At 41.1% G+C, this 14,463-nt stretch overlaps 1 protein-coding gene across 13 annotated transcripts in view; it reads right to left on the bottom strand.

The window, feature by feature from the left end:
* Positions 1-14,463, bottom strand: part of RBFOX2 (RNA binding fox-1 homolog 2) — a 242,835-nt gene that overhangs the window by 65,995 nt on the left and 162,377 nt on the right. For 2 of the 13 annotated variants that reach the window (XM_054696070.1, XM_054696072.1), the window contains exon 1: positions 13,015-13,280. The exons of 10 other annotated variants lie outside the window; for them this stretch is intronic. In XM_054696070.1, coding sequence (XP_054552045.1) covers positions 13,015-13,041 — 27 coding nt within the window. In that variant the 5' untranslated portion in view covers positions 13,042-13,280. Of the gene's footprint in view, positions 1-13,014; positions 13,281-14,463 lie in introns of those variants that run through there. One more of the 13 variants, XM_054696074.1, reaches the window with a different exon arrangement.

Genomic DNA, 14,463 nt, shown 5'->3' with positions numbered 1-14,463 from the left:
GCGCTGCCTCTACTGACAGGGTGAGGAGGGTTAACTGTGTGGTGAACCTGAACGTAAGTTTGGGGAAGGAACAGGACACGAGAGCAGGCCCGCAGATGAAACATGTCTCCCCTTCCCAGTGGGCGGACAGGCCAGAGAAGAAGCAATAGCTCCATGCAAGTCCTGCTGAAACCCAGGCACCAGCCAGGAACGCCTCTTACAAAGCCTGGCCAGCCCTTCCCTCCCCCTGCTTCCTGAGACTGTACTCCCTAACAGTGTGAGCAGGTGAGGTTCTGTCTCAGGTTGTTTTCTAGGAAAATCACCCCTGTCTCATCTCTTGTTTCACCTTCATGTCTTTTTTTTTTTTAAGATTTATTTATTTATGTATTTATGTATTTATTTATTTATTTATACAAGCACTGGGTACAGTCAGAAGCGCAGGAGGGTGAGAGAATTCACCAGAGCCAGAGCGGGGAGCAGAGCAGGCAGAAGGACCAAAGGACACTGCTGAGGGGAGCAGTGGGCGGCAGGAGAGGTCTGCGCGCCATGTGGGACCCTCGCTGGTGGCCGGGGATTGAACCGGCACTGCAGAGGCTGCGGGCAGCTTTGCAACCCAGCGCTCAACCGCTGCGCCACTGGGGAGGCCGTCACCTTCATGTCTTAAAGTGCTACATTTGGGGAGAAATCTTTTTTCTCCCTATTGCAGATTTTGTTGTGATAATCACATTCTCATCCTCCAGCAGTCTTTTGTATTCTCAAATTGTTCCCATTCATGTCACCCAGTTCATTTATGAATGTGCTACCTTGTCGACTCTGACTATATTAGTTAGAATCTTCTTTAAATTTCCCTCTGTCTCTGGATTATCTGTTTCCCCAAAGGTCCAGTTTTTTTTTTTTTTTTGGTGTGTGTGCTGAGAACTCTTCTCCTAACGTGTAATGATCCCCGTGCAGGGTGACCCAGATGCGCGGTCTTGCTTCGAAGGTGTGGTTTCCTCTGCTATTGTAATAAGTACATCTGTTTTCTGATAAAACCACCCAGTTAAAATTCTAACTGGGTGTGAACTGATGCCCCCAAAGCAGGTAACAGTGTTGTAAACCAGTGTCACCTCACTACAAGATGGAAGAAAAGAAAAGAAAAGGAGAGGGAGAGGGAGAGGGAGAGGGAGAGGGAGAGAGGGAGAGGGAGAGGGGGAGAGAGAGAGAGAGAGAGAGAGAGAGAGAGAGAGAGAGGGAGGGAGGGAGGGAGGGAGGGAGGGAGGAAGGGAGGAAGGGAGGAAGAGAGGAAGAGAGACAGAGAGAAAGAGTTCTAACTGGGTCCTGTGGCTGAGATGAGGACTCGTGCCTGGGCCGCAGGCTGTCTCTGGAGAGCCACAGGGAATGAGGCGTGGCCTCCTCCCATCTTCCACACACCGGACCAAAGGAAGGGGGCCAATATCTAACAGATAAAGAATTAAATTTCCCCAAACATTCTGATCAACTTCTTGGGAGTCCAAACAATCCTGGGGCTTTGCTTTTATTTTTCCTTTTACATGCTGGGGAAGGGGGCGGTGCAGGCAATGCTGGCTGCTGCTCAGGGAAGGGCTTGGAGGCCACTGCCAGGTTCAGTGTTGCTGTGCAGTACGCCGAACCCGATTTCTGTCCTTACTCTAGTCTAGAGCCTCTCCGGGGTTCCTGCTGGGCAGAAGGCCCCACACTAGCAGGCCCTGCACTCATGGAGGCTTGAGCTAGCTTCTCCTCCATCAGTCACTGGTTCCCAATAGCTTTAACTTTTCTAGAAATTTGTTTAACTCTCTTATTTGTCAGCAATGGCACCCTCTATTCCTCCCATCGCTGTTACTGGTTCATTTCTCTCTGCACTTCCATACTGTTTTATTCAGTTGTGTCTCACGAAAGATGGGAGGCAAGTGAAGCATCTATCATCCTGACCCAGGAGTCGTGATTCATTTTCTGCCACAGATTTTCCACAATAAATATGCTCGAGAGTTCCAGGTTCCTTTTTAATTTTGAAAAAGGACATGTGCTAATGAACATGGAATTTTCTTTAAAATAATCCTTTAACACTAAGATTTATTAAAAGCAAATTAGAGAACCTTAAAGGAAAATGAAAAGTATTTAGTATAATTCTTGAAATAGCCCTTGTACAAGGCTTTAATAAATTAGACACACTTGGATTACAGGAAGCAAAGCAACTTGGCATTAGGGGTGCTGTGTGTCAGTTCAGTGCCACCTACAAGCATACCCAGCATTGCCTGTTAAACATGACTTTAAACCCTGGCAAACACCAAAGACTTTCAAGGGTTCAATAACTCTCAGAATATAACACAGAACAAAAATCAAGTATTTACCAATTAGAATGCCTAACCCTGCACCTCGCACCTTCATGAATGCAACAGTACCCAGTATCAGAATCAGTCTAGAGGGAAGAAAGCATTTCCCATCCCCCCCACCATCTCCCACATTTAACACAGGGGTCACTAAGGCTTGCCATGGCCTCCCAGCCAACGGTCAGGAATGACAATGAAATAGAAACTAATGAGTGCAATTTTTAATCCTTTATAATAAAGGGACAATAATCCTAAAGAAGAAATCAGAGCCCTACGTTGGAAGAAGTCATCAAGGAAACGATCATAAATAAGCTGTCATTACTGTCATTACCTGTCTTAGAAGCAAGGGAGGTCACAGGAGTTAAGAAAGGTAGCCTGCAGGAAACCAACACTGGGGTCTAGACAACTAGTGAGAATGGTTGCTTAGTAACAAAAACATTCCCATATTTCACTCCACATTTCTTATCATTCCAAGTCACGTCAAATGCTCAAAATGCAAACAAAAACAAAAAAAAATTTTTTCAAGTGTACTTAAAAAAAAAAAAATCAAAGGTATATCCATTTCCTTTTTCCCTTTATAATTTTCCTCACCCAGAACTTAAATCATTATCATATCAATGATTATTCATTCAAGAATTATTTTCTACAAAGAATGCCCAAGATATATGAGTTTAATGTTTTACTCATTTTAAGATTTTTCCCTTTCAGGAGTGCGGAACACAAGGAGATATTTTACCCCTATAGACTAAACATCTTTTGTTAAAGGTCCGGGCCTCCTAGAAGGATGTTCTGATAGAGGAAAGAACACCAGAGAGAGACTGTGGAAAAAACGAGGTCTGGCTCCAGGTCTCCTATTACTTTGCCATATAACCTTGGACAAACTGCTTCTTCTCTGAACCTGTACCCTGATTTTTAAATTCAATTTGAGTCTAGCTCTAGGAATCTATGATTCTGTAATAAGTGGCCCTTACCCTAATTTACTACAGGATATAGTGAAACAAAACAAAACAGTAGGTATATTTCCATGTGAAACCAAATGTTTTCTCCTGTAACACAGAGCCAACAAAATGTCACTGGGCTGTTTTCTGGACCAAAGTGGCTAAGAGCAAATTTAAAGAACCAACACTGATTTCTCTCATACATTATTCTCTGGCTACTCCTTGAAATTACGCCTTTTCATTCATGAATTAGAAATATATTAAATGAAATAATTCTCATTTGAAAATACAGGCTCTCACTTCTACTTCCAGTCAAGATGGAACAACAAAGGCTAGATTTATCTTGCTGCCTCAATAAATAAAAAACAAAATTAAATAAATGAAACAATAGTACTTAAGACATTACACAGTAGGTAAAGGACAGTGTTCCCTGGAGACAAGAAACAACAAAAGTGAGTTTCATGGCTGCCTCAGTTTCCAGGCTGTGGCACAGAAGGTTAACCCAGGCACAGTCTGGTTGGTGTTCTCCAGGAATAGAGAAGATAACGCAGTCAGGTTCTAAGAAGAGTCCTGCCTCAACAGTGGTGAACTATTAACCAGATACTAAACACAGAGCCAAGCCTGTCTAAGCTTAAAAACAGGGCGTGAAAGGATCCAACTATTTCTAAGAATTTTAGTTATGTTGTAGACAAAGTTCGAGGATATACTTACATGCTCAGAACAAATTAACATATTACCAGTTATTTAAACAAATGACAAAAAAAGAATATTTATAGGATTTTAAAAAAATCTAGCATTCAGCAAGGTAAAACTCACAATATCTGGTATCCAATGAAAAAAATTACCAGACATGTAAAGAAGCAGGAAAATGTAACACAAAATGATGAGAAAAATCAATCAATTGCAACTAACCCAGAACTAACAGATGTTCAGATTAGCAGACAAGGACATTAAAACATCTATATTTCATATATACACGAAAAACAGTATGTAAAAGAAAACTTGAACATGTTGAAAGACAAGATATAAAAAAGATCTACATTAAAATTCTAGAGATTGTCTAAAATTAAAAAAGAAACACATCAAACTGGATTGATGGCAGAGTAGACACTGAAGAAGAAAAGATTGGTAGATCCGTTAACACGACAACAGCAACTATCCAAAAGGAAACACAAAGAGGGAAAAAGACTATCATGAATAGTCAGACTCAAAAATGACACAGAATGGTTAGTCTAACATATAGCTCTGTGTTGACAGCTTTTCAAAAGTAGTATGCAAAGAACTTAGCTGTTGGTCATCTTGAATGGAAGGAAAAGGGACAGAGGGGATGGTTGTTTCATGCTCCCACCACACACATGAAGGTTATCTCTATATAAAGGTGGTCCTTATGTAAAGTCTAGGTGGGTGGCGGGCTACATGATCTAAGTGTGTGCAATGACAAACACTATGACAGCCACACAAAGATGACATCCTCAAATGACACATTCTTCAGAACGTGCTGTTAAGCCAACTTGTGAGCACATTCCACTGCATCTGCTTTACTTACTATGGGTTACCAGTCCTCAAAATCTCCGACAGCTTCCCACCCCGCTTTGCCCTTTCCACACCTGTTTGAGTGAGTGATGCTCTACTTCCCTCTTTCCTGACCTCCCAAGCCACTACCCTCATGCTAGCTTCTGGATGCATGTGGCCCTCCACCAGAACACCCACTGAAGATTATGATGTTCCCCAAATGGCTGTTACTCCAAAATCCCCCCTTTCATCCAGCCAAATAAAGCATCCATTTCCAAAACAATATTATAATTTTAGTACTGAATGGGTTAGCTAATAAGCACCAAGATATGTGTGATTACCCAATTGAACCCTCCTATTTTACATTTCAATAGTCAATAAATTAACCAGTTAAAACGTAAAATTCAGTCAAGAAGTATTTACTAGATACTAAATTGAACCAGCTATGATAATAAACACGGGCAAAATAGCCTCGATCCATTTTCTCTCTTTTTTATTGAGGTAACCCTGGTTTACAACACTGTATATGATTTGGTGATAAAGCCTCACACCTCTTCAAATGTGTTACCACACCATACCCACCATCAAGAAGCCCGTACTCCTCTACCATAGTCCACTGCCCCCGCTTTTGTTCTCTATCCTCTACCATCTGGTAGCCTCAATTCTGCAGTCATTACTTAGGGTTTGTTATTGGTTTGCTTTTATCTGCTTTGTTTTGTTTCTCTATATTCCACATACAGTCTCAATCCTAAAAGAAACTACAGTATAATGGAAAACACAGACAAACATACTCACAATTATAGTATTCCATAATATGGACTAAAAGAACATTATATGTAATGCCAAAGAAGCACAACTCCGGGAGACAGGGCGAGCTTTCTTAAGGAGGTGAAGTTAAGGTCAAAAATTAACCATCTGGGAGAAAAGGGTATTCTGGCCCAAGTAATAATACATGAAAAATAATAGACAAAAATGTATATAAGAAGCAGGCAGGTATTAAATATGGCATATTTGGGGAACTGCAAATAGTTTGCATTTGGGGGTGGAGTGTAGGGAGAAAGGAAATGAGTAAAGGGGAAGAATCTTAATATTTTCTGAAGGGGAGAATAAGAAAGCAAGCAGGGGTTTCACTTTTACTGGGATTCAAGATGATCCGTTGAAAGTGCTAGGAACTGTGTGTCCCTGCAGAGACTGGCAAACTCCGGCTTATGACTCAAATGTACTCACTCCCCATTTTTGTATGACTTGCAAGCTAAGATCAGATTTTACCTGTTTACACATAGTTGAAAAGAATCCAAAAGGAATATTTTAACATATGGAAAGTGTACAAATTTGAAATTTCGATACCCATAAAGATCGACTAGAAGACAGTCATACATAACTAGGTACCATCTATGACTGATTTCAAGCTCTAGCACCAGAGTGGAGCAGCAGTGAAAGAGAGTGAGATTGACAAAACCAAAAATATTATCTAGTCATTAACAGAAAGTATCTATGGATCTACACCCTAACTTAAGAGACTCAAAATTTCACCTCTTTCATTTAAGCTTCACCTAATTACTTCAAAACTTCTTACAAAGAATCTTATAATCAGTACTAAAGAATATAATTATACCACTTGTGGATATAAAAAGATTTTTTATTTCATAAAATAATTATTGATTTCCATTACCATATTTTCTCCTTAAATATTCCTTTATATATGAAATATCAAATTTTGATTGCAGAACTTTATCCTATAATTCTGAATATCTCATGTGATTTCAAGTTAGTTTAAAAAAAACTGTATTTCCTTTTGTTCATAACAGTCTAACAACCTATTTCCTGAGTTATTAATTAAATAATAAATGTTATTCTAATATTCTAAAATTAATAACTCTGAAAAATTCAAGAGGCATGATGGAAAGAACGATACATCAAAGTAAGCTAATTTAAGAATATTTTCAAAATATTTGATTTTGTAATTCTGTTAAATCAGAATTTTTTTCAAGGGTTCAATTTTTTTTTTTTTTTGCTGTGTTTTATGTCTATTCAATTGCTATTGATTTAAAGACTATAAGCCTCAATTTCTTATTTTCATACAATTTTGATACAATTTCAATATCTCAAGGGAAGTGATCAATTTTTTTTGGCTTATTTTCAACATTTTATTTGATGGTACAAAGGGCAACTTCAAAACCGAATTTCTAAAAAATAAATTTAAAAAATGAAAATTTCAGTGTTAGTGACCTTTGAGGGATATGGGCAAGACCTTGGTATGAAGACAGGTAGATTCTTGTCAATCAGCTGATAGTACGTTTTATAATGGACTAGAAAAACAATATTCTACTTAAGAGTTAGGGGAAATACACCTTCATTTCTGAAGTTACAAATTCCTGACAATACTACGTGATACCTACTAGTTCCTTAACATGGACAGTAATATAGCACTTTTAAGACTGCTAAGAGGAATGGCTTAATATATATGACACCAATGATAGTGCCTAATGTAATATGTACTCTATAATGTTACCTATTATTATAATAAAATAATGAATTCACTTTGTTAAATTGTGAATTCCTCATTATTACAAGTATTGCATCAAAGCCTTGAACAAGTCAGAGATAGATATTACAAAAGGAATCAAAATCTTAACCAAGTCAACTCAGTCAACAAATGTTTCCTGAAAATGTAATAGCTACACTGCATCAGAGCGTAGTGGTTAGAGTATGGATCCCCAAGTCATAGTTTGTGGCTATGACTCCCTGTATCTCTTAGTAGTCGCAAATACTTGGGTAAGTTGCTGAGCCATGAAATGCCTCAGTTTCCTCTTTTGTACTATGAGGATAATTACAGAGTGGTTGAGAGGATCTAATGAGCTAATACAGGTACGCAGGTAAAGTCTCAGCACAGTACTTGATAGTAAAACATTTGATTAAGGATTAGCTCATTAGCTATAACTGTGATGTGTCAGGCCCAGTTCTAGACACTGGGAATCCAAGAGACTGCTGACAAGGTCTCTGGCCTTATAGAGCTTGTATTCTTTGGAAGGGAAGGGGGCCACAGATTTTAAACAAACATAACAAGTAATGATATGCACTAAAATCAGTAATGGATGAGGAAGCGGCAGGATGAAGGCCTAGGGTGTGACTAGGGAGCTCAAGCTGAAAGAGGAAGGTCAAGGGAGGCATTTCCTTTAGTGACTATGTGGGTAACTGGGGGAAGAGCATCTCGGGGTATGTGACAAAGAAGGAAAGGCCCTAAGCAAGAGGATGCTCAGTGCGCTAAGGGAACAGCAGAGCCCAATGTCATTGGAACAATGTGTGGAAAGGGAAGGGCAGCAGGGGGTACACATTGCTAGTAACATGGGCCTCAGAGCTCAGTAAGGACCCTGGATTTAATGTAAGTGTGAAAGAAAGCAGTTGAAAGGTTTTAACACAAGAATAACAAAATCAGATTTGATTTTAAATGATTTACTCTGCATTGAGGCCTAATGAATTATCTGACTCCAAAGCTTCCTTCACTGAGTCACCCAGACTGTAACAGAGGAACATTAAAGCCCCTGGGAAACAGGACACCACCCAGGCCAGCAGACTAAGCATCTAGGCTGCGTGGCAGAGGGAGCATCAGAGCCCAGTAACAGAGACACCGGGAGAAAGCATTTCCTGCAGGGGCGCACGCCACTCGTGTTTGCTGGATTTCAAACACAAAGTGCTAAAAAGAAATGCTTAAGAAAGATTTGACAGTGGTTTTGAAATGTTGAAGAGAATAAACAGAGGAATCATGAGGAAAGTGAGGAATTATGACTCCAGAAGGAGGTGGCTGGGACACCAAGAATGTCAGACTCCAGAAGAGTGTACACCAGGAGGAGGCTGGCGGCAGAGGGGGCGGTGTCAGCACAGAGACTGGTTCTTCCTGGTTCCTCGGGACATTATGTCTAAATATCAAATGGAGATGTCCAAGAATCAAGTCGAGGTAGGAGCTACAGGAAGAGAAGTTAAAGCATGAATACTCCATGCACCAAAAGTCAAAAGAGAAATGAAATTGTTGCCATATGGCCTTCTATGCAGATGCGAGTCTGGAATTTTTCAGGGAAGAACAGAAAACCAGAGGGACAGAACCTGGACCTTAGATGCCCCATCACTGGTGGGCTAAGGAATGTTCCACCCTCACCCCCAAAGTGGAATGTCCCCTGGGGCAAGAGAAGCTTGAACAGCAGATTGTCAAACATAGCCCTTACCTAGAAGCAATACAACAATAAGGGGCAGAGACAAAAAAGAATGGGTGTTTTGGGGGTGGAAGGATGGCTACGAAGAAAAATCACTTAGTGATTCTAAACTGCCCAGATTTAAGCACATTTATGGAGTTCAGAGGATCTTCTGAGAGGAGAGCAGCATTTTGGCCTTGGCAAGGAAATGGTTATAACGAAAGATATGGAACAGTGTTAAAGAATTCAGAAAGAAACTGAATCTCTGGAAAAAGTGAGGCTTTTTTTGGTTCATTGTAAAGGAACATAAATTAGACTCCAACCCACAATCTCCGCCTACCCCCCAATATCCCAGAGTCCTGCGCAGCCTGGGGAAAGCGTGCCAACACAAACAGTGTGGGCTGGGGCCCTGCGGACCGAGGGTGGGATGAGGCGCGGGTGGAACTGGCAGGCAACCTAATGGAATCACTTTAATGCAATGCCACAAAATGGAGACTAAATAATCACTGAGGACTTTGAACATGCACAGAAAATGGGATGTGTGCTTAGCAAAATCATAGACTCATTTCCAAAAAGAAAAAAGAAAAAAAAAACCACATACCAGACAGGCGAAAATGAAACAAAGCAAAATATACCTGGCTCTCTTATCTGTCTTTAATTAAAGCATAAAATACTCTCCATGTCCTTTTCTCCCAGCTACTCTGGAACAGAATAGCAACTGGCAGCAGCTCAGGTGAAAGACTTCAGCCTCCCAGCTACAAAGAGGGGAGATAGCAGACAATGGAACCGGTGATTCATTACAAAAGAATACACTCCACAGCGGCCTGCTGCCACATGGGCTCACTGCACTATTTAAAGGAACAGCAACCCCTTTCCAACCTCCCTTATTCTTAACACCTTCCCTCCTCTAGGTCCTGATGGAAAACAGATTTTGAAGAAAATGCCAGCAAAGCACTGAGCTGTCCAAGAAAGGGAGGGCTTTGTGTTCCACAGAAACTGGCAGTCTTACACTACAGTAGAGTACAAAAATTCCCTTTCACATCCAGACTATGAAATCTTTCCCTCTCGGCCTGGTACACTTGCTCTTTCAACAACAAATAGTATCACTGATTCTAAGTCTGGCCAAATATTCTTTTTACTAATTGGAGTTGAAACTGCAATTTTATTTTTTCTAATTACACACCTATCACAAGAATTATTTCCCCCCTTTCCTTCCTTTTATTTCACATTGTAGAATAAAATTTCACATGTGAAGAGATGCCATAATTTTGTTCGCATGCTTAGAATCAAGAGTCCTCTGAGGAATATTGCTACAACATACAGATGAACAGAGAGAGCTAACAGAGCAGAGGGAGCCAGAAGGTCACATGAGCATGTCTGTCTGCTACATGAGAATTCTGTGATTGCCATTTGCTTTTTTTTTTTTTAAAGCAAAGCATTAGCTGCTTATTGTAAATGACAGAACAGTTTACTAGCTAAAACAAAATTAAAGCGCATGTGATAATAAAGTACACACATCGCCCATCTACTGATGTGGTTCTGTTACTGGATAATGAAAATGTCCTCACTGAGAAGCCTCCGTCCTTCTACCAAGTGGGTGACAGACATTAAGGGATAAAGAAATGTTAAGATCCAGATGCAAGGAACCTAGGTGACAAAACACAAACACATATTTACAAACCTGACTAGTATATTAAGACACTAAATACCATTTAACTTGGATAACCAAGCCCTAAACCGTGTAGACATTTTACATTCGGCTTATGTGACATTATTATCAAATACTGGGGTTAGATGTCTTGTTCAAAAAACCAAAACCAACCAAGCAAACAAAACAAAAATAAGGCCACAGGACAAATTAAAGACTTGCCCCATCTGGTTATGTCCTTTGATTTATTTCCTCTAGATTACTAACAACTTCACAGAGAAACTGTGTGTATACCAAAATAAATATGCTGAAGTACTGAAAAATCATACATTTGATATTCTATAGTTTCAAGTTGTTTAAATTCAGGATGGGCAAAAACTAGTTACCTTCTTCCCTTCAGCATTCAACACATCCTGAGGAGATCACAAATTAAAAGTATTATATATTCAGTTTCTTAACGTTCCCAAATCTCCCTTTCTGGTTTCTAATTATCTTATCTGCTTCATTCTTCAGAGCACAGTTCCCAGAGGTGTGGGTTATGAAGAGCCGCATCCAGGGCCTTGAGCTTGTGGACCCTCATCCCCTCACCCACTCACCCCCTCACCCACTAGAGCTCATGCTCAAGCAGCTTCTGAGGAGCTACCAGGACACAGTCCCAGAGGCCTCAGAAAACCTCATTATAAAAGATCCCAGTTCAGAAACTCTCTCGCTGATTTAAAAATATGTTTAATGGAAAAGTAAGTAGTTGAAAAGCCATCAGTGATGGCTGAGAAAGAAGAGAGCTGTTACCCTCTAGTATTGCCAGTTAATGAAAATTGAATGAGGCTCCAAGGTTAAGAAGTATCATCTCCCAAGCAACAAAGAGAATCCAGAAATAGGTTTTCTCTTTTATGGAAATTTTTTTAAAGTAAAGCAAAAAAGAGCAGGTTTCAAAAGAGTAGGTTAGACTGTTGATGAAGGGAGCAGAGGTGGAATATAAAATATTTCAAGGGTTTCTCCAATTGCCTAAGGAGGGAATGGTTTCTTGATAATCTCCAAACTCAGACCCGATGAGAAATTACTTGGGAAAGATGTTTCTTTGCAACTCCCCTTTCCTCTAGGTCACGCTGGGAAAATCTCCCCAACATTCTCCCTTCTTCCAAACAGCACTGCGGGCATTATATAACATTTAACGGAACAGGGTTCCAGCTTCTAAAATGATGCCTCCGTCCAGAAAGCTAGCTGCCTCGCCTCTCTCGCCCTCCGGTGGTGACTTGGAGAGGAAGAGGGAGAGAATACAAAAAAGGGGCAACCTCCTTAAAAGGAAAGCACTATCCAGTGATGAAATTTCCCTACAGAGCATTAAAAGCCTGGAGTGAGGCCGATCTGAGTCTGAGACCAACAGACATGAATATTCTGCAATCAAATTATTTCTCTTTGATAAATCACAGCCTCATCACCCCCTCTCAACCTATATATAAAGAAAAAGGGTCAAGAGCACAGAGGAGGGTGCCAACAGAAAAACAGAGCTTTGGGGAGCACAGAGGAGTATTTACCTTCCCATTTGTTAGGAATGACTTGCTAAAATGCAGACTAGATATTGCTTGGCAGAAGGAAAGAGGGGGAGGTGGGGGGGAGGGAAAGGGGAAGAGAGGAGAGAGAGAATATACTCTTCCATTTCCTAAACCCTCTCCTTCAAATGCCTTTTAATGTCTGTGCGACTGTCATTTATACACTCATTAGACATTCAGATTTGTTCTGTCGGGGAGGGCGCTACCTGCCTCAGCTGCACCTGGAGGCACCTAGGTTTCCTCCTGAAAAGGAGGAATAATTCTTTGCAAGCAACAAAGCCATGAAACGAAACATATTTTCCTAGCCTTCATTTTTAATAAGTCATTTAGAGCGAAGGCAGCGAAACTGCAATTTCATAGCCGATCCTGAGAAACCGAAGTGAATCAGGAATAGGATTTCCTAATAACACAAATTCTTCTGCAATTCTTATAAGGAAGTCAAGCCCTCTCCCCTCTTTCGGCAGTCTGTAAGAATCTCTTCCTACCTCTGCAGTCTCTCTCTCCCTCCCTCTTCTCAGAACCAAGACAAAGAGGTAGACAAATCCCCACAGGGTCTTTCCTGAGCTACAGCTGCACAGTACAGGAAACAGAAATCTGCCATGGAGCTGACGCGAGGGGGAGAGAAAGGGATAGGGATACACAGCCCGCGCGCCTACAGGCAGGCAGGCAGGCAGGCAGGCACACACACACACACACACACACACACACAGCATGCACACACCGACTCACAACACTTTTCAGTTGATAACAATAAACCTGGCCTTTTTTTAAGGAGACAATAATAATAAAAACTCTGCTTGCTGTACCCGATCCCCCGTATCTTTATTTCTATTCCCGAACTAGAAAAGAAACACACGGAGGAAACGTAAATCTTACCTGAGTTACCATTTTCTTTTTCTCCATAAACCAAGGTGATGAAGACTTCAAAGCAGGCGTGCTGGGGCACACCTCCACAGCTCCTTTTTCCTCCCCCCTCCCCCCCCAGTCTAGCTCTGTAAGGGTTTGGTAACTGATCTCCCTTTATTCCGGTTTCCTTCCTTTTTCTTTCTAGTGTTTCTTCCTTTCTTTTCTCTTCCTCTCTGGCAGTCTCTCCCCCTCCTTCTTTCTCCAGCTCCCTCCCATATCTCAGGCAGATGGCTGAAGGAAGCCCCACCCCTGAATGCCTAAGGTAATTAATCAGAGTACAGCCCCACCCCTTCCTCCTCCCTCCACCCCCTCCCAGCAGGCTGACAGCTCCCAACTCCAGAAACAGGGCTGTGGAGAAAGGCAGTGTGTGTGGTGTGTGCTTTGCGCACGCGTGTGTGTGTGTGTGTGTGTGTGCGCGCGCGCGTGCGTGTGTATGCGTGCGTGTGTGTGTGTGTGTGTGTAACAGAGAAAGAGGAGAGGGAGGAGGGGAAGGGGGAGAGGCAGGGCAGGCGCCATGTGCAGGCATATTTTAAGGAGTGAATGTCTGGGATGGTGGCATTAATTACATAGCACTGGAAGCACTCATGAAAGCTTATCATAGCTAATACCATTTTAAAATATTCTATCCATGAGTGTATGATAATAAATAAGAAATAAAACAAAAATTACTAAAAACATTTCCACTAAGGCACAGTTCACAGATGCAGCGGATTTAACGAAAGACAGGAAAGTAGCCTGATGATGGCCACTGAACAGAAGGTTTTGAAGAAGGGGACAGACGAGGAGTGTAGCTACACTACAACAGGCCAGGCACTATTTGGGGCATTTTACAAATATCTGTATACTCTTTAAGGGTTATAATCCACACATAATATATAATCCACACATGTAAAGAACTATGTATAAAAGAACGGGCACTTTAAGCATTAGTAAAAAACAGCATGAGATGAAAGGATCTGGGAGATAGAACATGTAACATTCTCTGAATTTGCAACTGAAAAGCCAATCAGAAGATGAAGTGCAGTCAAAAGTTTTTAAAGAGAGTATAAGCAGCAAAGCAGTGGATGAGTGTCAATGGAAGCAAGGATAACCCCATGTGCTTTTGGAAAAAAATCTCAATCGTATTTATGGGATAAGTATGTTTTCAGTTCTAACAGAAGAAATAAACCTGAGAATCACTGTAGACCATCTTCAGAACCCACTTGTCCATTGTAGTGCTATGGACAAAAAAAAAAAAAAAAAAAATGGGTACCAAGGCTGACTCCTGCCACACAGGCTATCCTAGGAAAGCCACAAATATCTTGAAGCCTGTGTGGGATCCCCTCCACACAGAAAGACTACTAGGTCCCAAGTAGAGATTTTTCTTTTTTGAATAAAAAAGGTAAATGAGGGAGCCCCACTTGTAGAAAGTGCAGGACT

Source organism: Talpa occidentalis, unplaced genomic scaffold, assembly GCF_014898055.3.
Source record: "Talpa occidentalis isolate TD23 unplaced genomic scaffold, MPIMG_talOcc4v2.1 talOcc4.16, whole genome shotgun sequence".
In the NCBI taxonomy this organism is placed as follows: domain Eukaryota; kingdom Metazoa; phylum Chordata; class Mammalia; order Eulipotyphla; family Talpidae; genus Talpa; species Talpa occidentalis.
Note: the sequence above shows the minus strand (reverse complement) of the source record. Positions and strands in the feature narration are given on the sequence as shown.